Raw genomic sequence first — 26,879 nt, 5'->3', positions numbered from 1 at the left:
AAAAACTTTACAGTTTCCAAAGTAAGTTTATCATCTAGTCCCACTTCTTTGTCCTTCCTGTAATGAGCTTTAATCACCACTGTTTGTGTTAATACTTCATAGCCTTTTAGTGCTTCTAGGAAAGCAAGTTCACACTGTGAAGTCTTCAATGACTTCAGTGTGTAATCCATAGAAAATGCACACCTTAATATGACTAGTTCTAATATTGCACAGTTTGAATGAGGAGAGGTGTATTTAGAGAGTTGGTTTTTAAGGATAATAATTTTCAAAGGATAACAATGGCTCATGTGAAAAAAGGTGCATGTTAGGAAGATATTTTCCACTGCAGAACTGGAGAAGCTGATACAACAGGGAGTGTTTCCTATTTTGCTGGTTAGAGCCTGCCGGCAGCTCTGAGTCTGGCTCTTAGGAGCCACTTCTGGTGCAGCCTGGCCTCTTGACTGTGGTCTGCTAATCTGCATGAGGATACCCCACCTATGAGTGGGCTGACATCCTGTCACCAAGGAGGTAGTTGTCTAGGACTGGGGCAGCCTCAGTGCCCTAACTGCCCTTCTCCTGGCTAAGGCAGCGGCATGAGTCCTGTCCTGCCCTGCCACTCCTTTGACTACTCTCAGCCAACAAGGACCTCAGTGGCATCCTGTCAGTATGTCCCCTTGGGTACACATCTCAGGCAGGTGTGCTTCTTGGAGCAGAGAGAAATGAAAGAGGAGAGAGGCTTTGGGAGGGTGTTATTTTTCTGAGCAGGCAGCTTTCTTTCGTACTCCTAGCCTTCCCTCTCCCTTTAAAGGAGAAATAGCTTAGCTGGCAAAAAAAAAAGATGAGACAAAAGAACATTGGAAAAAAGACACAGTGGAAGGAATGTTTTAATTGAGGAGATGGAAGGGGGAAGAGCTAAGAAACAGATGTGACTGGCTTGACTTCAAGCAAGCTTTATGCATTCAAAATTCTTGACTACTAGCTAAAATTATGCTGGTTAATTACTTTTAAATAGACTGGTAGCAAGTAGGAATGCAGAAATAGAACGCTAACCCTCTTCTTTAACTAGTTGAAGTTTTTCTCCTGTCTGTGGGGAAGAAACGGCCAGTGTCCCAGGATTTCTAATTATTTATTACTTTTCTGGTTTTCATCTTGAATTATCAAGCAGCTGCGGATACATCAAACCTGCTTTAAGCATGTGAATTTCACAGAGGTAAGTGAAAGTTATATGCAGATTTCTCAATTTCTAATATATTACTTTTCCCCTCCTTCCCACAGACATAGGGCTGGGCAGTGACTCTGTGTGTGCACGTCCTTCATCTCATCGGATAAAGTCTTTTGATTCTCTGGGATCCCAGTCTTTACACAGTAGAACTTCAAAACTCTTTCAGGGACAGTATCGGAGTTTGGTGAGTTCTAGAAGAAATGAAACATGACAGAGTGTGATTAAGATTTTGGTTTTGTTGTTTGTTTTTTTAATGAGACTCATCAGTAGTGTGGCAAAGTAGCTGTTTCCTCTTTCACGTATGGATTTCAAGCCTGTGGTGTGCTGTTTTTTCAGCTTTTTTTATGATGTTCCAAAATAAATGTAGCTTTCAGTGAACTAAGTAATTCTTCTCTCACAGCTGTGCTGTCTGCATGTGCAGTATCTTCCTGGATTAACACCTTATTTTTCAGTATAATGATTTACTTTCTCAGAGGCAAAAATCTCATTTTCTTGATCTCTACTTTTAGCAGAGAATTGAAGAATTTTTGAACCTCAACAGACAGTACTTTTAGTATTGGCAATTTTGGTTGCTATTCCTGTTATCTGTTACTTTGCAAGGTGAATCCTTCAGGGAACTGAGTGGTAGGGGCAGGCTTTTTACAGTGCAACCAAAATCAGGATAGAGTACTGCATTTAGTAACACTAAGGTTTGCAGGGAGGGCTAAGGTTGTCTACTGTAAATTGCATTTTCCAGGACTTAAGGAGGCTGTTTAGAACTATGTGATGATTGCTATGTGAAACTTGAAACACAGTGCTCTGCTTAAGCTTAGGTGTGGTTTGTATTTTCTCTATAGCAGTGCCCATGCAGGTTCTTGCTCTAGGCCACTGATTCCAGCCTCCTACTCAGTTCACAACCCACTCACTTTTGCTAATGCAGCTGTTTGTGGGACTGGCTGTTAACTGAATCACCCCAGGTAATGAGAGTTTTGAGTATATAAGTCATTTCTGTGATTTGAGCAGCCCTGCAGAAAGTTGCAAAGGGGTGGAGAAGCCCAAGGAGGTGGGAAAGAGACAGTGACCAGACTGAGGAAATATTTTGCTGCTGTAGATTATCAGTTTAGAACGGTTCTCTACAAACTTGCACTGGGTTTCCCACACTGGAGAGTCATTTTGGTAAAGAGATTTCAGTTGATGTTGCTGTGCAGTATTGCTGGCTGTTTTGGTGATGAGAGAGCTGGAGGAGACAGGCTGAGAGAGCTGGGGTTGTTCAGCCTGGAGAAGAGAAAGCCCATATAGCAACTGTCCAGTATCTGAAGGAGGCCTCCAGGAAAACTGGGAAGGGACTAAGGCCTGTGATGACAGGACAAGGGACAACAGCTTTAAACTAGAGCAGGGTAGGTTAAAATTAGGAAGGAGCCCCTTACTATGAGCGAGGTGGAACACTGGAATGGGTAGCTCAGAAATTCTGGACTCTTCATCCCTGGAAGAGTTTTACCACCAGGCTGGATGAGGCTTTGAGGAGTCTGGTCTAGTGGGAGGTGTCCATGGAAGGGCGGTTGGAATTAGATTATCTTAAAGATTCCTTCCAACTCAAGCCATTCTATGATCTTGTGCATTTCTGCTGTTGACTAAGACAAAACTACTGTTGTGTAAGCAAAGGACAAAAGTAGAGACACTTATTTGCTAATGGACTGATCTAATTGTCAAATGTGACTTGAAAACAGGCAGAAAGCCCCAAGATACTGTAAGTTGAATTTGCCCTCATGTTCCTACAGTTCTTCAGCCACTAAAAGTCTAATTGCTAAATTTGTGTTGTGAAACAATAGCATGATTGCTGTAATTAAGATGACATAAAATCCCAGTGTTATTAGGCAGTACATCTTTTTATCTCAACTATACAGACAACGTGTAGGTGAGAGTCTGTTACCTGGGTAGTTGACTAGGGTTGCTTACATGCTCATTCTTTCATCAAGTTAATTTGTTTTAAACCTGGCATTGATCTTTACTTATAATAGAGACAGACTTAATTTACAGTCCTGTTTTCTCAGTCCCAGTGCAGTGGATTATTTTCGTTACTTAAAATGGAAGTATTTAGGTTTTCTTTTTAAGCTTGCAAGTTTATCGTGTCTCAGAATTATTGAATGATGTATGAATGTATTGAATGATGTATGAATTATTGAATGATTAGCATTCAAAATTCACATTCAAGCTGAATTTTATCATTAGTTTAAAAGACTTCTAAGAAGTAGCTATTAACATATAATAGTTAAGGTAGAGTGATATCTTGTAGTTATAGTTACAAGACTGATAATCTGCCTTCACATCAGTGATAAAGAATAAGCATATATACATATGGACAGCTGCAAGTCTGACATGCTGAAAACTTTCAGCTTTGACCTTCAGGCAAATAAGATGGAGTACTTCAGGTAAATTGCATGACTGTGTTGTAGGCTTCGTGGAAGAACACTGTCTTCCATTGACACATCGTGGTGACTTGCCCATTCAGGTGTGGAACTTTCCCATTTGATCTGTTACGAGGTGGGGAAGTTTTAAGATGTAAACTCTATATCCAGAATTAAAGCAAATTCAATTGTGTTTTCCTCCTAGCCTGGAAAGTTTTAGGCAAAAAAAGTTTCCATTTGCAGAGAAAACAGATTTTTTTTGGGGGGGTGTGGGGGCACTAAGAATTCTCATTTAAGCTCTGTTACTGCTTTCTGATTGGAAAAGACTGCAAGACAATGGCAAATCATCCCTTAGAAACATTTAGAGTAAAAATGGATGGGGAATGTTGTGAGGAGGAAAGGCTATTTCCATTTTGTGGATATCTCTGTTTTGTTCATGAAATAATTACTTAAATCTTTGTGATGGTTTTGTTTTTTGTATTTTTACTAGGACATGACAGATAACAGCAACCATCAATTGGTGGTGAGAGCAAAATTTAATTTCCAACAGACAAATGAAGATGAACTTTCTTTTTCAAAAGGAGACATTATTCACGTTACAAGAGTGGAAGAAGGTGGCTGGTGGGAAGGAACTCTAAATGGCAAAACAGGGTGGTTTCCAAGTAACTATGTACGAGAAATAAAATCAAATGGTGAGTTGATTGGCTGATTCACTAACAATTGTAATACTTTTTGTTTAAGCTTGACTGTACTTACTGAACTTCCTGAGCATTAATCATTGCTGTGAATAAGCTTCTCCACTCTGGAGCGCTTTAGGACTTGAGTTTTAAGCCAACATACAGAAAACGCCCCTGTTTTGTTTGCTTGTCTGTCTCTTGAGTTGGACTGCTCTGAGGTCTTTGATCTGAATTCCTAGAATGCTGGATTTTGGTTCTAATAGTGGTGCACTTTGAATTGATGCTTCAGGTTTAGATAGCAAATGGTTTCTGGTAAATTTCTTTCAAAAAATGACAAATGCAAACCAAAACACCCCCCCAAAAGCCAATCAAAAAACAACACCAGAAAAATCTCTAAACATATCCCATTACTTACCATTAGACAACTTTCCTGCAGTTGTTTGCTTCTATCAATTGACTAAAAGTTAGAAACAGTTTTTGAAGGAAAATAGTAATTTATCTTTTTATTTATTGTTTACATAACTTCAGCTTTGTTTTATACAGACTTCGTTCTCTCACTGAAGTTCTGTTTTTGTACTTCGTCCTGTGAAGCTGCCTTCTGTAAATGTCATCTGCATGAGTGAATGTTGAAACTAGCATCACTTTTAAATCCACTGGGACTTTGATGTGGGTAACAGTCTCTTAGGTTTTGTTTCCTTTTTTCACGTGGAGTGTTTCTTCTTGTTGGTTTGGGTGTGTGTTGTGTATTTTTTCCTCTTCCCCTGCCTATGCTTGCTTTCAGGTATTAGGGATAAACATGATAGGATAAAACTATCTGGGGATGTTTTGAGAGGCATTACTACTTCTTTCCTTGTCAGAACTCCAATGAATACACACACCTCTTGGGCTGTGCTAAAATAATAGACATGACTTTATTTTAGGCAGCCATAGATAAGGTTTTTTTTAAATCATCTAGTTGTATCCTCCTATTTTCTTTCTTGTTGGTTTTTTTTTGCAGAGTGCTAATCTTAGAACTGTAACTTCATTGTCATTTTTGACAAGATCCTCTTAGACATAGTCAGAATGTAAGACTCAGCTTTCATGTTCTTCAGATATCTTTGGGATGCAATATCCTGAAAAGTAGTTTCCAAAGTCTTTTTTTCTTATCTGTAGTGCTGTAGCAGACTTTTTCAGGCATTATGGCACTCTCTTGTCCTGTCATTAGTTGTAAGTACTGCTACAGAGATGATATTTAAATTTTGAGTTTAGGTCTCTTCTTATGCGAGAGACTGGAACCTGGGTCAGCTGTTTGGCTTCAGAATGGAAGTAGCTTTCAATAGTGAACACAGGAGAACTAGAAGTTGTCAGCGTCTGAAATTAAGGGGGTTGATACTTCTGAACAGTACTTCACTTGGTTAATATCATACTCTCCTAAACAGGGAGTTGGTCCCAACAAGATGTGGGCCAAGGTTAGTATCGTCCTTGCAACCCTGTCTAATTCCTGAAGGCTGAGATAAAATGCTCTCCATTTGTGGCTGAAGTAACTTTCACTTCTTGCCATCAGAAAAGTTTTCTTCTAAGCTCTTCTGCTGTATAGGCATGTTCCCTGTGATACAAGGGCTTACTCCTTTTGGCTTTTGCAAGGCTTGCATTCTTGAAGTGCGCTATTGGATGCACAGTTGCTTCTGTGGAAGGGAAACTGTGCCTGTGCTCTGCTCTCTCAGGGGGTTGAGTTCCTTGCTTAAGTCAGCAAATGCATGGAAAATAGTTACAGAGTTAATGACTGACCTGTACTCTACTTCTCTCTGTTGTTTTTTAAAGACTTACTGTTTAACATTTCCCAGTACTTCATAGGACTTCATGTCTTATACGGTTTTGAACATGGATGTAGCTAGTTCAATTTACTTCCAAATCAGCACAGTAGGTGCTGTTTAATTGATGGAAATGCTATTTTCAGCATGGCTTTTATGCATTTGTAAGTGTGTTTGAGTTGTCTGAATTTCTATATAACCTTTCTATAATGAGGATGGAAGTATGGCAGATGAAGAAGTTCTCAATGTCTGTTAATAACTCCCTTCTGAGCTGCAGACAGCTTTTTTTGCTTCATATATGCTATGGGATGTTTTGTTTCCACTACCCTTATCTTCATGTTATATTTTAACTGGTGACCTCACTTTTTCTAGTTAACTTTTGCTTCTTTTCATATCTTTGATGTCACTGTGAGGTTTTGTGGTATTTATGTCAATTTGCATCTCTTTCTCCTGTTTTTCCCTTTGGATCTACCTGATTTTTTTTTTTTTTAAGACTTGTTATTGTGAGCCTTTTTTCCCATATGCTGTCACTAGTGCAAATATTTTATTTTAAGTTTCCTGAATTGTTTTTACTTGAAATGAATTGCTCTCACTTTGCTGGTCTCGTGTTTGTGCATGTCATCTTTTGGATTGTTTTTTATAAAATTTGTTATGAATGTTTCTGTTTTGAACTGGTTTCTACTTTGGGTATTGTTGAAGATGTTAGAGAAGGTGTTTTCTATAATTCTTTTCCCTTCTACATCAAAACATTTTGCCTAAGGTTGGATTACCTTTATTCTGCTGTCCTTGTGTCAAGAACAATGCAGTTCATCAGAGAGGGCAGATAAATATCGTATAGGGGAAAGGGCCTTTAAGTGTCACCTAGTCCAATTGTGCTGCCCTAGACAGGGATATCTTTAACTAGATCAAGTTAGCCCTATCAAGGCTGACCTTGAATGTCTCCAGGGATGGGGCTTCCATCACCTCTCAGCATCCTTTTCCACTATCTTCATAGTAAAGAACTGGCCACACCAGCAGATGATGTATGAGCTGATAGTCACTGTAGCACTCTGTTACTTTTTGCTAGCCTTCACTGAATCATTTGACATTTCTTCAGTTGATAATCTTACTCTGTCTATTTTTCTTGATTTTCTGGCAACTATATATATCTCACTTCAAGAATTCTGTAACTGAGAAATATTTTAAGTACCTTCATGTTTCAAGCATGTTGTTGAGACACAAAAGTGCCCTCATGCTGGCCCCCAGTGTATTTTAAAAGAAGTTAGCAGAGCTTGCTGTGATGCAAGTTCAGCATACCCAAATATGTTTTTTTGTAAGCATTACAATGAATTGCTTCTTGTTGTGTGTGGGTTTTTTAATATCAGGATAGGATTGTTGAAGTATTTGCTCTTGATTGAAGTTTCTTCGTGAATGACACATTTTGAATATAGCAACAGTTTTCAAAACACTCTGTAAAAAGTTCTGACATGAACAGTATGATTCTGCTCTTTTCTCAAATGTGGCTGAAAATACTGCAACTAGTTAGAAATTCTGTCCAGGCAACATGACTTACTAAATTTTTGCTGATGGTCATTAGGAGAGCTCTTGGGAAATGGTGGGTTTCGTTAAATAAGATCCAGCAGACTGATGGCTATTGATTGCCAAACTGGGTAACAGGAGAAGCAAGTTCTTTGTGTGTTTTTGTTTAAATTCTCACAGAATTCACAGTCATGAGATGTTTAGATAAATGGATTTTCATTCTAAATTAAAATCCCCTCATGTCAGACAACTGTATATTTGTAATCTTAGCTTATACGGTTGCTGTGGAGTTAGATATTCAAGGAAATGAGGAATGAGTTGCTTAGTAATGGGAACTGTCTTGATCCACATTGCTTTCTGAAAGATGTCATAAGAAAATTGAGCTATATATTATGTAACATACTCTGCTTGTGCAAATATACATAATCTTGGAGTAGCTACAACGTTGTGAAGGTGTGCCTGTCTGCTTAGCTGTGCCAGAATGAGTAGTGTTAGCACAGAATGCTCATGTGTGTGACGAGCTATGAATGGTTGCAGGACAGCTATCAAGATTAAGCACAGCATTTATTCTTAGGCTGGGCAATGACTCTCTATTTCTGAGGAAATAAATTCAGTCGAGATGGAGAATAGTTCTTGCTTTGCTCTTCAGTATGCTTATTCTTTCCACTCCCACTGTCCCAGCCTGGGGAGAGAATGAGATTTGTCTGAAGTTTGCGCTACTTAAAATCAAACTTGCAGAAATTTGACAATGGAATAGTAGTTTCTTTACAGGTACCTATATTGTAAGGACTAAAAAGGTAGTCTGTTTCTCTCTCCCCCACTCCTGTGCTCATTTTAATTTCCCTTTCTAAACACTGTAGCATTTTGTCTCCTTTTTTCATGTTCTTTTGATTGCTAGTCAGGAAGTACTTTGAAATTATTTTTATCTTGCTGTACTGTTACACATGAGAGAAGGTGAAAGATTTATACTGTATAAACTTCTTGGATATTTGACAGTGCGGTGTTATTAAGATTTTTTCCTTATGTAAAATGGAGCAAGGAGAGATGAAGTCTTGCACAGTAGAGAGACTTGGAGATGTGGAGTTTAGAGAGGTCCTTCATGACATAAAAAGAAGTGGTCAGCCAGAGTGAGGTACGCTTGTGTGGCTGCCTTCAGATGTTAGATTTTGGAAGAAATCATGTGGTCCTTTGCTGGGTTTTACTGAAAGTAATCCTTTTAAATAGTATCAGATGACACAGAGGGGAATACAGCTTTGGAAAATAACATTTCATATGCCATAAACTTATATAAATTCTTGACACAAATCCATGTGGTGTTGTCCTAGTTTCAATTTTGATATGGTTTCTTACAAGTTATGTTAGTATCAGGCTCAGTGAAAATTGCTGTTGGTGGTGGTTCTGGCTGGATGTTAGGGGGAAAGATTGTATAGGAAAAGGATGTAGTATAGTAGAAGAGTAGAGTATCTGCTGTTCCACCCTGTGGTGTATGAAGGAAGGACAGATACACTTTATCTTAGAAAAGAAAGAAGGGGATGTGAGGGGAAACAAACTGTAATAGAAGCTCTCTAGCTTTTTGTGTCCTGATTGGCACATCTTTCCTCCCATAGTGTGGGATAAAGTAACCTGAATCAGGTCTTTGCATCTAAGTTACATACCATAGCCCAGTAATCGCAGAAATACTGCTGCCCCAACATCAGCATGTAAGTTTGAAATGCTTTAGTAAAATATATTTGGAAGTGCTTTGTGAAGTAGATTGTATGAAAGTGAATATGGCAGTGGGGGTTGGACTTGATTTCCAGAGGTCTCTTCTAACCCCTACTGCTCTAAGATTCCTTGTATGTTGAATGAGATTGACACCTGCTTGAAATACTGAGTGAAATATGCTTTATGTTTGCAAAAACAGAGTTTTATCATGAAGGATGATAAAAAGTGCTTATCTTGTTTATGCTAAGGAAGTGATTTCTTACATTTTCTTCTGTATAATGCATTGTGCAACCAGCTAATTGCAAGAGTATTGTTTCTTTCTCTTCCTTTCTAATTCCGTGTTTCTTCAATGGAAACAGATTCTGCATTTTGAAAGCTGGATGTTGATTTAGGCAGTTCGGGCCAGGCAAAATGATTTGAATGTATGATTATGCTTTTTATCCTGTTCTTGAGTCTGACTTGGTGTCTCTCTGGGTAATTGAATCAACTGGTAACTTAGATGGCTATTTATTTCAGCAGAACATCTCCCACTTCAGTAGCTCAGTGTAAGAACAAGTTAGGGAAGAGATCTATTTTCACACCCTTTAAGATAACAAAGTAGCAGGAAGAGAAATACTTCTATGACCAGCCAACTTTCTCCATATTAACAGGAGTTAGACAACTTCATGATAAAAATAAGTAATAGATGTTTATTTACACTGTTCCTTAAATTACTCAGTTCTCTTCTTCTGTGCTTTTCAACAGATGAATAATAAACTTCTAGATATTTAGTGAACCTGAAAGTCACTATAAATTGTAGGATAAGTCAAGAGCATCCACAGAGAATGAAAGCAAATTGCTAAGTTTCTACAAACTAAAAAGAAATAAATTGTCTCACAGGTCAGAGCATTATATATAAATATAGGAGTAGCCATACCTATGGCATAACTGCAGGTGTTTCTTTTATGCAGTAATGACAGATTTGCTTAGGTTTATGCTGTTGTTCTAGGGAGGGGTCCTGTCATATGGAATGACTTGGCTGCATTGCAGAGTATGTACTGCAGGACTGATGACTGAGAGCATCAATGTTCCCAGCTGAAGCTAAGAGTTTTTGTACTGTTGGCTTGTATCTGACTTGTCTGTAATCCCTGAATGTGGTAAGAAGTGGCTTTGCCCACGTTTGGCAGTTTAAAGACAACATTTAATTTTTAGAATAGTTTCTTTGAGAGGAGTTCCAGTGCAATACAGAGAAAATATTTTTGAAGATAATACTAATTGAGTGCTTCTGGGGTCTGAGCTGTTGTGTGAGGGCTTTTAGCTAAAGCCTTGGGTCCCTCTGGACGCTTCTGCAACGGGAGGCAAAAGGGTGGCATGCATTTGCAGTCAGCTTTTCTGAGATGGCAACATCTGAGGGGGCTGCAACTGAGCAGCCTGAGGAAGCTCGGAATTACCCAGGATAACAGTCCAGCAAAGGCTGTAGTACCACGTGGGCTATTCTGCTCATGATGATGTTTCCTTGATTGTTTTACTGACTATGGGAATTTCATGTAGATGGCCCAGTTAGTTTGGCTGAATGGGCTTCTTCTGGAAAGGCAGGTCTGTAGTTGAGTCTTGTATAATTTATTCTTAGTGACCCTGCGATATCAGGTAAACGAGAGTTAAATTATTCATAAACCCATATTAAAATGTGTTTGAAACTAAGCCTTGCTTTTAAAATAAAAGCTTTTGTTGTTAGACAGTTTGTGGTTGTATGTTGGGTTTTTTTGGGTTGTTTTTTTGTGTTTTTAATTTGCCATTTTGGCTGCATACAAATCACTCATGCTTATTTGAAATGGGCATACTAGACAAGCCTGCTTATTTAAAAAACAAAACAACAAAACCCAAGAAAACCAAAACCATGATACTGTCCTGATTAAAAAGTCCCACAAAACTTCTCAGTTGGTTGTGTGCAAGCCAAGGGTGAGGGGTCAGAAAAGAAACTAAATCTTACTTATCTTATCCTGGCCTGTATCAGGAACAGTGTGGCCAGTAGGACAAGGGAGGTTATTCTTCCCCTGTACTCAACACTGGTCAGGCCACACCTTGAGTCCTGTGTCCAGTTCTGGGCTCCTCAATTCAATAGAGATGTTGAGGTGCTGGAAGGTGTCCAGAGAAGGGCAACAAAGCTGGTGAAGGGCCTGGAACCCTACGAGCAGAGGCTGAGGGAGCTGGGGTTGTTTAGCCTGGAGAAGAGGAGGCTCAGGAATAACCTCATTGCTGTCTACAACTACCTGAAGGGAGGTTGTAGGCAGGTGGGGGTTGGTCTCTTCTCCCAGATAACCAGCAACAAAACAAGAGACACAGTCTCAAGTTGTGCTGGGGGAAGTCTAGGCTGGATGTTAGGAGGAAGTTCTTGCCAGAGAGAGTGATTGGCATTGGAATGGGCTGCCCAGGGAGGTTGGTGGAGTCACTGTCCCTGGGGGTGTTCAAGAAAAACCTGGATGAGTCACTTAGTGCCATGGTCTAGTTGACTGGCTAGGGCTGGGTGCTAGGTTGGAGTGGATCATCTTGGAGGTCTTGGAGGTCTCTTCCAACCTGGTTGATTCTATGATTCTACTTGCAGTTTCTCCAGTATGAGGCATGATGCTTTTAATTGTCTCTCCCCTCTTTGTTCCTCTGTGACTGACTTGAGGGATAGTAGACGTGGGATGGGAGACTTCAGGAGTGCTTCCTGTGCTTCTTCACTCTGAGAGTCAGCACCTAGATAACTCTTAAGGACTATTGCTTTGTTTTTGCAGACTTAATGGTGTCCTTTCAGGGAGAGTATGCTTTATTGAGGGATAAATGCCCTATGGGACTATGGGAAGGATTGCATTTGTTATTATGATGGACTCTTTTTTTTTTTTTTTTTTTTTTTTCAATTGAGTAAATGATAATTTGCTTTGAAGTAAGATTTTCTGGGATAGGCATCTGGTAAGTTACTCCACTGCTTGTGTAGTTCTTAGATTTTTCTGTTTCAACCAAACTAAATGTAATGTTCCACCTTTGGTATATTCAGCATTTGGTCATAATATTATTGAGCTTATCAATATTAAAAATTAATACTACTTTTGTTTGACAGCCTTTAAAAATGCCTGTTGTTTTCCTTAGTTGTAGTCTGTGATAAGATTTTTGGTTCTGGAAAAAAATAATTTTGGAAAAGCTAATTATATTAACTGGCAATGATTCTAGGGGAAAGAATGAGTTTTTCTACTTGCCTTCATCAAGGCTTGTTTCATTAATTGTGAAGATATGAAACATTTTTGTTCTTTACTATTAGTTTAAACCACAAGTGTTGTGCATTTATTAGCAAAGCACTGTTTCCACTGTCTCTTGTAGTAAGTATTTTAAGGCGATTTGTTTGACCTCTAGTGTTGAGCAATGAAATTGCACCCCATTGACCCAAAAATATCTTACGTTTCAGAAAAGCCGGTCTCCCCCAAATCAGGTACATTGAAGAGTCCACCTAAAGGCTTTGATACATCTGCAATTAACAAAAGCTATTACAATGTGGTGAGTGATTCTTCTTCCTCCATATGAACTGTTATATGCAGTAGAATGTCATTTAACTAGTCTATATCTGCACACACAACTCGCAGTCTTGTCAGAGCCTTAGTGCCAAAACTATCTAGTGTTAGTGTATTCTCTTGCAGACAAGAATAGTTTTAATAGACTGTCACACATACAGTTCCTTAAATGTGATGCAAATGTATAGTCTAAGTTAAGAATGGGTGTTTATGTAATACGTTATGCATAATTTACTTGCTTTGCTAGTTGCACTTTTCTCCCAGTCCCCTAAATATGCAATCATTCTTTCTCAGTCTGTATAAATTCATGAAATTCTGCTGCATTAAAACAATGAAGATTACTTTTGTCCTTTTGTGGAACAAGAAATAAAACACACTGAAATCTTCCTATTCTGTATTTATGCTTATAAATCATCTCAATTAGCTTTGAGAATCTCTGTTACCCTCATGGGTAGATTTCACAGCAAAGGCAATATAGCCAGAGTTAGCCTTTAAGACACCCTCAGGGATTCTTAATGTAGTACTCAGACCTCTGTTGTAGATGCATACCAGAAACATAACAAATTCTGTCTTTAAACTTGTTCTAACCATTTTGAGAACCCTTTATTTACTAACTGTAGATACATTGGGAAGCAAAAAGAATCTTACTGTTTATAACTGCTGCTCCCTGCTGGTGTAAAACCAAAACACGTTTCTTTCCTGTTTTCTTTGAAGCAGCTGTCATTGTTTTTTATTTGTCAGTCTTCAGCAGGGATCATAAAGCATCCTCTTGTGCTTTCATCTTTTGTGGTTGTGGTGGGAATAACACCAGCCACCTGGGAGAACACAGCTTTTACACAAAGAGTGAAAAAAATGAAGCTGCCTCCTGCTCTTCCTTCTGCCTTGCTTGGTGCCTTTGTTGGTAGCTGTAGTTCCATGGCAAAGAGTGGGTTGCAGTTTTTGGCTACTGTATTCCACAGTATCATAGCGGAAAGTACCTATGCAGGGACAGCTCCCTTTGCAGTACAAGAAGGAATGACTTCACTGAAGTACATCCAGCAACAAAATACTTTTTTTTTTCTTTTTCCCTTAATGTTTTTATGGTTTTTATTTCACAAGTTGCTGTAGTAGCAAATTTGTTGTCAATATTGTGTTGATGTTAAAATCTATGCTTTTCAATGCAAATAGGCTGAGGTGAATGCAGCCAAGAAAGTCTCCTATACTAGAAAGGAGACTACTCCTAATTAAGTTTGATGTATATTTTGAGTTTTTACTGAAAGTAAATTGGCAGCTCTTTTGAGCACCAGTCATAGATTATTTTGGTTGGGTATGTTTTTGTTTGTTTGTTGTTTTAAGTTGGTAACAAATAATTAGGGCTTAACCAAAACTTCAGTTTGAGTGGTCATAACTAGGTCTTGTAGTTGCGTGTTTTACCTTAAGCATAGTGCAAACTATTAGATAAGGAAAAACTTTTTCACTGTGAGTGTGACAGAACACTGGAACAGGCTGCCCAGAGAGGTTGTGGAGTCTCTCTCATGACATTCAAAACCAACTTGGACGTCTTCCTGTGTGACCTACTGTAGGTGATTCTGCTCTGGCAGGAGAGTTGTACTAGATGATCTTTTGAGATCCCTTTCAACCCTTAACAGTCTGTGACTATATGATTTTGGGGGTAATAGTATACATTAATGAAAGTAATAGGAAGTAGATGTTTGTATTTGCCTAAAACTGTATTTAAATAAGTGATCACAAAATAGCACTGTGGGCCAGTCTGCTTTTATAATTATTTCCTGGATAACTTATTACCAAAATCATGGAGACTTAGGCTGCTCTATACTTTGAGAAGCTGCTGTAGCTGGCTTTTAATTTAAAAAAAAAACAAAAAAAAAAAAAAAAAAAACAAACAAAAAAACAAAAAACCAAACCCACAAGATAACACAAAGTGGAACTGGTTACTGTCATACCTGCTCTTGGAATTAGATTATTTTTATCTTGCTCAGGTACAACTTCTTGGTACACTACACTGATGTAGTAAGATTCCCACTGTTTTGACTGCTAGCTATTTATTAACTGTTCATGATATATTACACTGCAAGGAGAGGAGAATGATCAGCTCAAAACAATGTATATATAGTAAATTAAAGCAGTAGAATGCTGTTCTTAATTCTGTCTGTAGCGAATTGGATAGTTGTCTTGTTTCCATGTTTTTCCACAGTATGGCAAATATCCTTACTTGTTTCTTAAACTCCCTTTGTTATTCTTTTTGTTTAGAGTGAGAGGCTGTGCTTATAGCATACTTCTTGATTTAGGGGATTAAGACTTTACTGCTGTGTTTAAACCTCAAATAGACTAGCTGGCATCTAGATTTTCTTGACACATATGAACTTTTGATGGCAATATAACTATAAAATAACTAGCTTTATTTGTATTTTTTTACATTTAAGTAAGACAAACAGCAAGTCACTGACTGAAAGCAGTTTAACATGCAAGTTGAGGTTTTTTCTGTCTTAATATGTAATGTGCAGAGGTGAGTTTTCCTTTTGCTAGAATTGTTATCATTCAGCACCAGTAACAAAAATGAGCCCATAGGAAGGTGAAAACCCATGTTTGAATAAAACTTGGACCCCTGGAAACTGAAAGGGCATAGCTTGAGATACGAAAGAGTGGTGAAGTCTGTGTGAAAGGCCATCTTGACAACCATGCATGATTTGAAGCTGGTACATTGGGAGTACTTGCTATTTTTAAGTTGTGGCTATCTTCCACCACATGAGTAAGTGCTGAGACCCTGTAAACATCATTATTATTTATTGCTGTTTTTCCTAGGGAAGGATTTGTGCAGGTGCATGCAGCACCTGTGAGTGCATTCATAGGACTGAGGACAGAATCAAAGGGCATTTAAGAGGAAGTTCAGGAACAGACAAGAGAGGATCTGGTAATCTCCCTTTCCAGGAGAAGGGCTAGCATAAACTAAGGGAAGGGTGCTTAATGTAAAGAGGCTGCTTTCACTGCTTTCCGCTGTTCTTCACCCCCTTGTGAATGTGGTCTTTATTTTTATGGATTCATGGAGCTCCATCTGAACTTCATAAAAATTAAATTGTGTACTTTCTAGTCTCCATGTGCTTTGTTAGCTTCATCTTGCACTAGGTGTTGCTGAGAAGACAGAGCATGTTTGGCTTGTGCTTATATTTTGCCTGGATCAGGAATGCAGGTTAGTGGAGAACACAGTGCTACAAGATCTTGTCCTCCATGAAATTATAAAAGTCTGCAGCAGTGTGTAATATGAACCAGACTTGTGATCAAGCACAAAGCATTTTTCATGTAGAAGTAATTGAGTAATGTGTTACTGAAGAAGTGAGCAGAAATATTGCAGGTTATTCCCTGAAGACAGAGCAGATGTTACTGAGCTTAATCTGAGATTCCTTGAAAACTTAAAACGTTGTGTACAAAATAAAAGTAGGCTGTCTCTCCTTAACAAGACAGTTGTCTTGAGATTAAGCTGTTCTTCTAAAAGCATGTAAAGAAATGGGCAAATTTCTCCACAGTATGAATATTTGGATGATCAAAGTTTGCATTTAAATGTTTGAGAAGTGATGGAAAAATAAGCGCTGCTTTTGTGGCAACATGTTTGAAGTTTAGTCAAAAGTTTGTGTTTACTGAGGGTCATAAAAATTCTTGAAAACATATGGTATACTTGTGTGGTGCTTTGCATTGCCCCTTCTGGGGGCCTGATTCAAGGAGTCAATGTCTTACATATTCACAATCCAAGAAAACCAGGCGTTGGTCACCATCTTGCTGAAACGCGATGTTTCAGTGGAGTATCATACTGCCCTTGTGAAATAGGAATGTGCTACAGGATCATGCTCAGGCATAGCTGTGAAATAGCCTTTTCTCCTTCTCATCTAAAGGTGATCAGCTTCCTGTAGGTCACTTTAAATCCATTTTTGGGTGGTAGTTTGTGCCTTAGGGAGATGGCTGGGGTTTTGTGTGACAGAATTGTTAAGCATGCTTGAATTTTCCATGCCGTGTGATTGAGGGAGCTTGTGCTGTATGAGCTCAGTTGTCTGTGCCTGCCATTCATCAGTGTTGTGGACTGCAAAAGCTGCCACTTCAATGCTGCTCTTTCGGTACTCGGTCTTATCTGTGCAAATGTTGTGGTGGACTTGTGGAAACAAGGTCTTGGAGGTCTCATGGGATCTTGCAGCAGCCAGAATGTGCAGAAAGCAGGAAAGGAAAGAAAGGTGATTATTGGAGCATGCGGGTGAGCTGTGGACATGAGGATTATGAGGGTGTTCTGATGCCAGGACACCGAGTTACAGTACTGACTACTTACTGCTTCAAAGCACAGTCCCAGCACTTAATCCTTATAGCGTCTTGGTGAGGTAGGTAAGTTAAGCTGGAAGGATGTGAGATTTTTAGATGTTTTCAAGCTATGTAGGCAAGATGATTATTTGAAAAGATATTTGAAGTAAAAGAATGTTGTATGTGATGAAAACAGTATGTCTGTTTTCTCCTTTTCTTGTAAAAAAAAGTTTCAGGAAGAGTGTAAAATTGTATGCATAGCTGAAGTACTACTGTGTACCACTGAACTACTAGAGTTATGTAAAACTGTGTAAGTGTATGCAGTACTATGCATAGGTTTTGTGGCATAGCTTTATTTACAGTTGCATTTAGTAGCCTTTTCCCAGTAATTTCAGGTTGCTAAATTCCGGCTTGTAAGCTTTTCTGTTCTTCTAAGGTTTTTCCTCCAATCCTATATTCTCCGTACTGCAAAAAAAAAAAAGAAATTAGTTTGTATTTCAAGCTTTTCAGACAGTTGTTTAAAGCCAAGTATGGAGATATCCTTTGAGAAAGTGGAGCTGTGGTGCTGCCTTTCAGGATCACTATCTTTGAATGTCTTACTGCTTGTTCAGTGCTTCATCAGGACACTTGTATTTTTGTCCTTGGCTTTCAATTTCCTGTATAATGGTTTTGGTCTGGGAGATTTTTGTGGGAAAAAACATATTTGGAAAAAATTATCCTGCATTTAGTTTTGATCTTTGTGGATCCAAAGTATTTCTGTATTTCTATTTTAACAGTTGAGTTTGTTCTATGTATGTAGAAAATAAGAGAATTAATTAGTGCTATGGTAAGGGGAAATTTTTTTCTACACGCTCCTGCCATGATCTAAGTGGCTTATTTTTGTTTTTTTTTACAATTTGTGTGCCCATGATGTACCTTATACTGTAGTTAATTAACCATAACTTTTCCTATGACATTCTTCTGTCATAGTGTTTAGCAGAGAATGGAGACATTTAAATCTTCAGGCTTCAGATTTCCAACAAAAGAATGAACTCAAAAGTGGTCTCTCTCCATCTCTCCAAATGAATAGAAGCATTCAAGGAATAAGCAGAATCAATGACACCAATGAAAGGAACAGTGAATTCTTCATTGACACACTGAACTATTTAAAGTTATTTCATCAGGTTTGCATTTAGGAATGAATGGCTTTTTTGATTCTCTAAGAAAGAGTATTGACTACAACAGTGAATAACACACTCAATTACAATCATTACTATAAATGCTGAAATGAGATATTACTGTACTCTTGACAAATATGGCATGTAGCAAAATGAGAAGGTTTGTGGTATGGCTTATGACCATGCACAGTGGAACTCCATGTCAGTATACTGGAGGAAATCTTCAGCAGGCTCCTAGGAGATTGACCAGTAAGATGTTTTCTTGTACATATTTGGGCAGTTCCAGTTATTTGATTTATATTCAGCCAAAAACTGAAGTGTCTGCTGTATTTTTAGAAGTTCTTGGCTCTGCATCAGAATCTGTTGTGATTTTCTTCTGCTAGACTGTGCCACTGCACTCCCACTGGAAAGTTAGGCAGCCCCATTTAAAAAGAATGCAGTAGCACTAATACTGCTATGGTAAGTTGGCAGTTACTTGATATTTTTAAGTATGCTGATGTTCAGGCTTTATAGGTAGAAGAGCACATATTAGTCAATATTTTGCTAGGATAATTAGTTGCTTTGTAATTGAGACTGAAAAAATGACACTGTTCTTTCCTCTTACAACTTCTGTTTTGCTTTACCAATCTCGGATGATCTTTCCCGCCGCTGAAGTACACATGAGGCATGATTACTCCTAGCTTAGGAAGAACACTTGTGTAGCTCTTGGATTTTCAAGTTTGAAGTGCAGTGACACCACTGTGTTTTGTATGTGGCCATAGGGTGACTTATGTGTATGGTGGCTTTTCCTGCGAATTTTGTACATCTCTAGTATTCAGTGTTCTCTTGCTGGTGTTTCAATTTTTAATGTAGGAACATTCTTTTAAGTTAACCTAGCCCTAAATAAGTTTTAGCATACTTCAAAACTAGTACTGACTTGAACATTTTGAAGTGTCTTAAAAAATGCCAATCAGCAACTGTTATTTATTGTAGGTGCTACAAAATATCTTAGAAACAGAAAATGAATACGCGAAGGAGCTACAAACAATGCTTTCAAACTACCTGAGACCATTACAAGCCAGTGAAAAGTATGTGAGTTTGGTTTGCTGGGTTTTGCTTGGGTTTGTTTTTTGTTTGGTGGTTTTCTTGTGTTTTCTACTTTTTTTTTCTAATTGAATTTGAGATCTCTTGTGCTCTGTGGAGAATGCACATGGACAAAACTTTAATTTTAGTGTCAGTGTGCATTTTCTCCTGTGGAATGTGAAATTCTTCAGGCAGGGATTTTTTTTTTTTTTGGTTCAGTTTCCCTGCTGCATAACATGGTCTGGTCCTTGATCAAAGAACTAGTAAGCCTTTTTTGATGGAAGGTTTTATTAAAGCACAACTAATAACAACAAACCTAAACAATTTTTATTTACTTTTGCTCCAGGTTAAACTCAGCAAATACTTCTTACTTAATGGGAAACTTGGAAGAAATAAGTTCTTTCCAGCAAATGCTTGTACAGTCTTTAGAAGAGTGCACCAAGTAAGTACTGTGATAAGGCTCTGTAAAATTCTGAGGCAAATTTGTTTTATTATTTTACTTGTCATGTGTGGTGTTTGACATATTTTTTTCCCCTCTCACTTTATTGTTCAGATGTAGCAACTATGCTTAGATATTTGGATAATTCGTTGATTTGATTGCTTGTCAAGGTAGATATTTGCCTTAGGATGCAATTGCAGAGATAGGAATTTTGATGTGGTTTGAAAACAACTTATGAATTTGCATGGTGCAGTTGCATACCAGTCAGGAAGTGGTAGAGTAAGTGGCTTTTTTTTATTTTGAAGGTTTGATTTTAAAGTCCTCTCTTACAGTAAGAGAAAGACTGAAGGGAGCTTCCTTTGTGATGAAACAATGGAGGAGGGAGTTACTCAGCTGAAGGATGCTGTATGAGAGTGCTTGTGCTTAGTTCTCCTGTCCTGAACAATTGTGGTGGCAAAATATGCTGAGAGGGGCATACAGGATAGGCAGAAAGAGCCATCTGAATTCAAAAAAAGGAGCCTCCTGCTTGTACTGTACCACATTAAGTGTGGTGAGGCACAGTAAAAAGGGGATAAAGACACATATCCTTCTTACATAGGTTAGGCTGAAGTAGTAGCCTGTACCTCAGCACCTTGAGGTGTAAGAAAGAAGGTGACGTTACTGCATCTGAATTGTCCTAACAATGTCCGAGTGTTTGAACTTTGCTGAAAGTGTAGCTCTTGTTCTTAATCTTGGTTATATCCTTTTCATTGCCAGTGTTCTCACCACACGGTGAGCTAAAGCAAACTTGCTAATACAAATTTACTTGTGCTTCCCCAAGTCAATAATTAGAATTGCTACTGAGAGTTTCAATGTCTAAGTTTCAGTTCTGCTGCGAGTACTTCACTGGGAGTGAAGGGAGTACATGTCTTGGAGGAAAAAATACCTTTTTTGGCATCAGTGATCTTAAGATCAGGTGAATGTGTCTTGTTTTGACCTTGTCCTCCTCTCTTCATCTGAGCTGCTCAGTGTGAAGAGGAAGCTTTGTCATTTAAAAAGTATAAGCTGTGCCTTTACTAGGCAGTAACATGTCTGAATTGGTTGCTAACTTTAGATTCTGTGTTCTCCCACCACCTGGTTTATCTTCCTCTCTTATGCCTCTAGACAACCTAGACTGAAGAGAGTGGAGAGGAGAATGGTGTAGTTCAGATGACTTTTCAGTGGTGGAATGGAAACATTCTTGAAATGGTCTTTCTTCTACACTGTTTGAGAAGGAAGGGTACTCTTTCTGGCAAATTAAATTTGATCAGTTAAGTGGTTAAATCCCTGAGAATAACTATTTGTCCACCTATGTAAATGTCTCATTTCCTTTCTTGCCACCACACTTCATCGTTTTATTCTTCTGTTACGTAATTTTGTTTCTGTGAATGGTAGTGCAGGGATATTAAGTACCTTGCATCTTCTAAGCTGTTTTATTAAAGTGGTCTTAAAAACAAGAATGGAAAAGTATGTGCCTTTAAACAATATTAACACAAACTTTGTTTTGATTTGGTTTGTGTGTTAATGGAATGTGATAATGTAGCTTCAAGCTCAGAAGGCTTGTTCAGAACTCCTTCCTTGATTTAAACTCTTAACAGCACCTTCACATAATGTCCTTTACTACTTCTTCCTGCTAAGTGAAATGGTCCTGTGTAATGAACGTGGAACATAATGGATGCTAGTGGGTGAGCAGAGGAAGAAATGCCCCAAGGTTACTGAAAAGGTTACTGCAAATGTTTTCTGTTATTTTCATTTCATAAATATACTGGTTGTGCCAAGTTCTATTTTCAGCACAGTGTATTGACTTGAGAGTCCAGCTTCCTCCTGTTCTGAATCAAATGCATCATTATTCCCATCATCTACAAGGATGCTTACCCTGTTGCCTTGGTTTTTATCATTTTGCCATGTTCTGTTGGCCAGTGAACCTGTTGTGTAAACTCTAGAGTACCTTCTGGGCTCAAAATAGAACTAGCATTTTATTTTATTTTTGGCAGAGAGCTGATAGTTCCATCATTCAGGCAACTTCATATTACAGCATCTGATGGGGTATTTTTTCCTTGCTCAACGTGTCAGAATGACCAAATCCTGATGAACCTGCCAGTTGTAATGCTGTCAGCCTACCTTGCTTGAGAAATTCCTCTTCTTGGGAGTGTGAGTTGAGTATGTATTTCTTTTTCCAATTCCATACCGCTCTCTGAGTCAGTTTGTGATTTGGGTTTTCTCTTCAATCCTGGCGTGCAGTTCAGTGACAGGAGCTTTCTGGTGCTGTTCTTCTTGTCTGCACCACTTGATTCTGTGTAATCCTTGTGTTGTTGAATGTTGGATAGTGTTGTGTGGTTTGTTTGTTTTTTTAGAACATGCAATGCTGTAGTAGGTGCTTTTTGTATTTTGGGGGAAATAGTTGTTTGGTTTTAGTGTTGATCCACCCTGCCTGCAGCCTTGAAGCCCTCCTGGTGCATTACTGAGGGCTTGTCTCTTTGAACTTGTCTAGGCTGACCTCTGTTGCATCACTGTAGTGGTCTTGAGTTGCTCCATCTGTCACAGGCCTGTGAAGACTTCCTGTCTACTTGTCTGCATGCTGGGCACCATTGGACAGAATCATTTAGGGTTACTTCCACCTTTGTTAATTCTCTTCTTCATTTACCAAGTGGAAGTAGCAGTTCTGCCAGGGGAGGCTTAGATGGGAATTTAGGAAATACTACTTTATGGTGAGAGTGGTCGGGCATGGGAATAGGTTGTCCAGGGAGGTGGTGGAGTTGCTATCCCTGGACATATTCCAGAAACATGTGGACATGGTAATTTAGGAGGTGGTTTAATGGCTGTGGTGGTGTTAGGTTGATAGTTGAACTTGATAATCTTAGAAATAATTCTATGTTAATGAGTCTTAGCTAGCATTGAGTGAGAAACTTCTAGCAAATCATCTTTGATGGGTGGAAGAGACCTGTAGCTGACAAGGCAGAGACATTGCTAGAGTCCTTAGTTGCAAAAAAACAGTTGAATTTGTAAGAGTAAACCAAAGCAAGAGGACTCCATGCCCCAGTTTGAGGACAGAAAGTGGTTCATTGCTCTAGATCTTTCAAGATCTGTGATCCAGTGGCACAGATTTAAAAAAAAAAAAGTTAATGTATGTCAGGTGATCTCTGGGCTAACCTAAATGATTTCTGGGAGTATTGCTTTTTGTTCACTGGGGATGGGGTTTTTTGGTGGTGGTTTGGTGTTTGGTTTTTGGGTTTTTGCTTTTAGCAAACAGATGCCTCCTGATGCAAAAAAACTCCAAACAACGAAACCCAAACCAAACAAAAAACCCCAAACTTTGATTTAGCTGGGAATAGAAGCTGTTAGTCTGTGGCTTCCCTTCATGGTAAGGGGCACACACAATGCACAGGCTGGTTGGTGAAACCATCCTTCATGGACTGTTCAAGTATAATCTCTGGTGTATCAGACTGAGGACATTGTCTCCCTTTTAGTTGTAGATTTAACCTCTCTGCCTTGTAATGGACATTAATGGAGTTTTTCCTCTTTCTTGCATGTCCCTGCTCTTGTAGTCACAGTAATTGTGGTGTTTGTTTTGTTCTCTGTTTCGAGTACAGGCAGATAATACATGTTCTTGGATGTTCCTGAGGTGGTACATGAATTGAAGATCTAAAACCAAACCCCCCCACCCCCCACCTCTAATCAAACGACAAAAGGCCCCAAACAAACTAACAAAAGAAACAAGACACAAAAAGAGATGCACACTAGGATGTGAGAGGGAGATTGCTGAAATATAATTCAAAAGTAATCGGTGTTAAAGTGATTTTTTTGTAATGCAGATGCAAATTAAATCTCTCAAAGGTCTATCCCAGTATTGACCTTTGCTTTAGGTTATTGTATCAGCAGAAATAATCCTAGTAACCTTAAGTGAACTTGAACACAGTGTCTTCAGATGGCCTGAAACTACCATGCAAATTAACTACAAGAGGTAGGACAAATACACAATTAGTGAAAGGTATGATGGTGAGGAGAGCTTTGAAAATAAGACTGATGGTAAGCTAAATAAGTGCCTCCATTTATGTAAAAAGTAGCTCTGAAATTTGCCAAGGTCTTCCTGATTCCAGTAACTTTGCTAATTGGGAAGCCTGAGGAGGTGTGGTGGTTTAGCTGTTACCCGCCCCTCCCACACTTTAGAAGGTACCCCAGCTAACTCAGACGGAGTCTGGGAATATAAATGAAGCTATTTATTTACAGCTAGCACAATATACAAGCAGATATTTACAGTATATACAGTTATAGACAGAAAAATACAAGGTAAAAGGTAATACAGAAACACAACTCCCCTCCCAGAAACCTGAGTCCCCAGGAGGGGCTCTCAACCACCCCTTCACCTTCCTCCTGCCCCTCTCAACCTTACCCCAGTCTTAAGGAAGAATGGAGGTTCAGCCAAGAGGTTAAGAAGCAACGTTAGTGGCAGTGAGGTTAGGGAGCTGCAGCTGAGTCCCAAGCCAGCCAGAAAGTGAAGACAAAATGGGGAAAGTGTTATCTAATGTTTACATTCTTCTTCAGCGAGACTCTGAGGGAAGGAGACATCACCAATGTTTTCCTTTTACAGCCAATTATCTACTTTCTCTCACCAAAACATTCTAGCCTGCTTCAAACTAGCACAATCCACCCCTGTCTACTTCGCTCAGAGTATCGCTGAGAATTATCTAATCTAAACCAATATTTACACTAAAACAATATTTACAAGTTCAGTTCACACTTCATTCCAGCTATCTCAGATGTAGGTGATTCAAAAGCTCAGAACAGTTTGTCTCCTCACAGATGAGACAAGAACAGGGACTCCCAGGTGATGTTGGGTTCGTGCTCACTTACTGTAGATTCTCTTGTAGATTCTTTCAGTGTTGGGCGCCGATGTTACCTAGAACAGAAAACTCCTAACAACTTGTATTATGCACTCCGAATTTAAACTCTCTCAGCTAAGGTTAGATTTCTCTGTGGAATACACCGGATTTCACCATTCTGCATTACCCAGTAGGTGTGACCAGGACCTTCAGCAGAAACCACCCCTCGGACAGGTTTCCCTTCACCCGAAGGAGAAAATACCCAAACAGTTTTCCCTAACAGATTCTTTTCACGTACAACAGGAACTTTATCACCGTCTACTGTTTGGACCAAGTCTGATTGTGCAGGTCCTGCTCTGTTTACTGAACCTCTACTATTTACCAACCAGGTAGCTTGTGCTAAATGTTTGTCCCAGTTTTTTAGAGTTCCACCCCCCATGGCTTTTAGGGTGGTTTTCAGCAAACCGTTGTAGCGTTCAATCTTCCCTGAAGCTGGTGCATAGTAGGGTATGTGATAGATCCATTCAATACCATGCTCTTTGGCCCAGTTTTTCACAAGATTGTTCTTGAAATGAGTGCCATTGTCTGACTCAATTCTCTCTGGAGTTCCATGTCTCCATGTGATCTGTCTCTCCAAACCAACAATGGTGTTACGTGCAGTAGCATGGGGAACTGGATAGGTTTCCAGCCATCCAGTGCTGGCCTTTACCATCGTTAGCACATACTGCTTGCCAGAACGAGATTGAGGTAAAGTGATGTAGTCAATCTGCCAGGCTTCACCATACCTGTACTTTGACCATCTCTCACCATACCATAAGAGCTTGATTCGCTTAGCCTGCTTAATAGCAGAACAAATGTCAGTCATGGATGACTTGGTTGATAGCGTCCATGGACAAGTCAGTTGACCTATCACGAGCCCATCGGTATGTTCCATCTCTGCCTTGATGTCCAGATGAGTCATGGGCCCACCGAGCTAGGAACAGTTCACCTCGGTGTTTCCAATCAAGGTCAAGATCAGAGTTGGTATCAGCATGAGCAATCTTAGCAGCTTGGTCTGCCTTCTGGTTGTGGTGATGTTCCTCAGTAGCTCTGCTCTTAGACATGTGTGCATCTACGTGCCGCACCTTCACTGGAGTTCTCTCCAGCCGTGCATCAATGTCCTGCCATAGATCAGCACACCAAATAGGCTTTCCTTTCCTCTGCCAACCATTCTTCTTCCAGTCCTTCAGCCAACCCCATAGAGCATTGGCTACCATCCACGAGTCGGTGTAGAGGTAAAGGATAGGCCAATTCTCATGTTCAGCCACATCAAGAGCAAGTTGAACAGCTTTTACCTCAGCGAACTGACTGGATTCTCCTTCGCCATCTTTCGTTTCGGTAACTCTCCTGGTTGGACTCCACACTGCTGACTTCCATATTCGCTTGTTCCCAACAAGACGACAGGAACCATCTGTGAACAAAGCATAGTTCTTTTCCTGATCAGAGAGATCACCATAGGGAGGAGCTTCCTTAGCACGAGTTATTTTCTCCTCTGGAGGTTTGGTACAGTCTGTGCCTTCGGCCAGTTGGTGATCACCTCTACCAGACTAGGTCGGTCAAGGTTACCCATTCGTGCTCATTGGGTTATCAAAGCCATCCATTTAGACCAGGTTGCATCTGTGGCGTGATGAGGTACTGAACCTTTGCCTTTGAACATCCAGTTTAGAACTGGCAGTCTAGGAGCTAAAAGCAATTGTGACTCAGTTCCAATCACTTCAGAAGCTGCTTTCACTCCTTCATGGGCTGCTAGAATCTCTTTCTCAGTTGCAGTGTAATTTGTCTCTGAACCTCTGTAGCAACGTCCCCAGAAACCAAGTGGACGACCACATGTCTCATTTGGAACTCTCTGCCAAAGACTCCAAGTTGGACCATTGTCACTGGCAGCCGTGTACAGAATGTTCTTAATGTCTGGACCAGATCTCACAGGTCCCAAGCCCACTGCATGGACTACTTCTCGCTTGATTTGATCAAAGGCTGCTTGTTGTTCAGGTCCCCACTCAAAATTGTTTCTCTTACGAGTCACATCGTGTAGAGGTTTGACAATTTGACTGAAACCAGGAATGTGTAGTCTCCAAAATCCCACTGCGCCTAAGAAAGATTGAGTGTCCTTTTTGTTTGTGGGAACTGCCATGGTGGAGACTTTGTTGATCACATCCTGTGGAATATGACGGCGACCATCCTGCCACTGCACTCCCAGAAACTGAATTTCTCTGGCAGGTCCTTTGACCTTGTCTCTATTAATGGCAAAACCTGCTAATATCTAATCTT

General features: G+C 39.4%; 1 protein-coding gene across 4 annotated transcripts in view; it reads left to right on the top strand.

Moving 5' to 3' along the window:
- ARHGEF7 (Rho guanine nucleotide exchange factor 7) overlaps positions 1 to 26,879 on the top strand; it is a 126,312-nt gene that overhangs the window by 54,396 nt on the left and 45,037 nt on the right. For all 4 annotated transcript variants that reach the window (XM_064143738.1, XM_064143736.1, XM_064143739.1 and 1 more), the window contains 5 exons: positions 1,255 to 1,385; positions 4,076 to 4,277; positions 12,696 to 12,784; positions 19,206 to 19,300; positions 19,642 to 19,737. In XM_064143738.1, coding sequence (XP_063999808.1) covers positions 1,255 to 1,385; positions 4,076 to 4,277; positions 12,696 to 12,784; positions 19,206 to 19,300; positions 19,642 to 19,737 — 613 coding nt within the window. The remainder of the gene's footprint in view (positions 1 to 1,254; positions 1,386 to 4,075; positions 4,278 to 12,695; positions 12,785 to 19,205; positions 19,301 to 19,641; positions 19,738 to 26,879) is intronic.

Source organism: Pogoniulus pusillus, chromosome 5, assembly GCF_015220805.1.
Source record: "Pogoniulus pusillus isolate bPogPus1 chromosome 5, bPogPus1.pri, whole genome shotgun sequence".
Taxonomy (NCBI): Eukaryota; Metazoa; Chordata; class Aves; order Piciformes; family Lybiidae; genus Pogoniulus; species Pogoniulus pusillus.
Note: the sequence above shows the minus strand (reverse complement) of the source record. Positions and strands in the feature narration are given on the sequence as shown.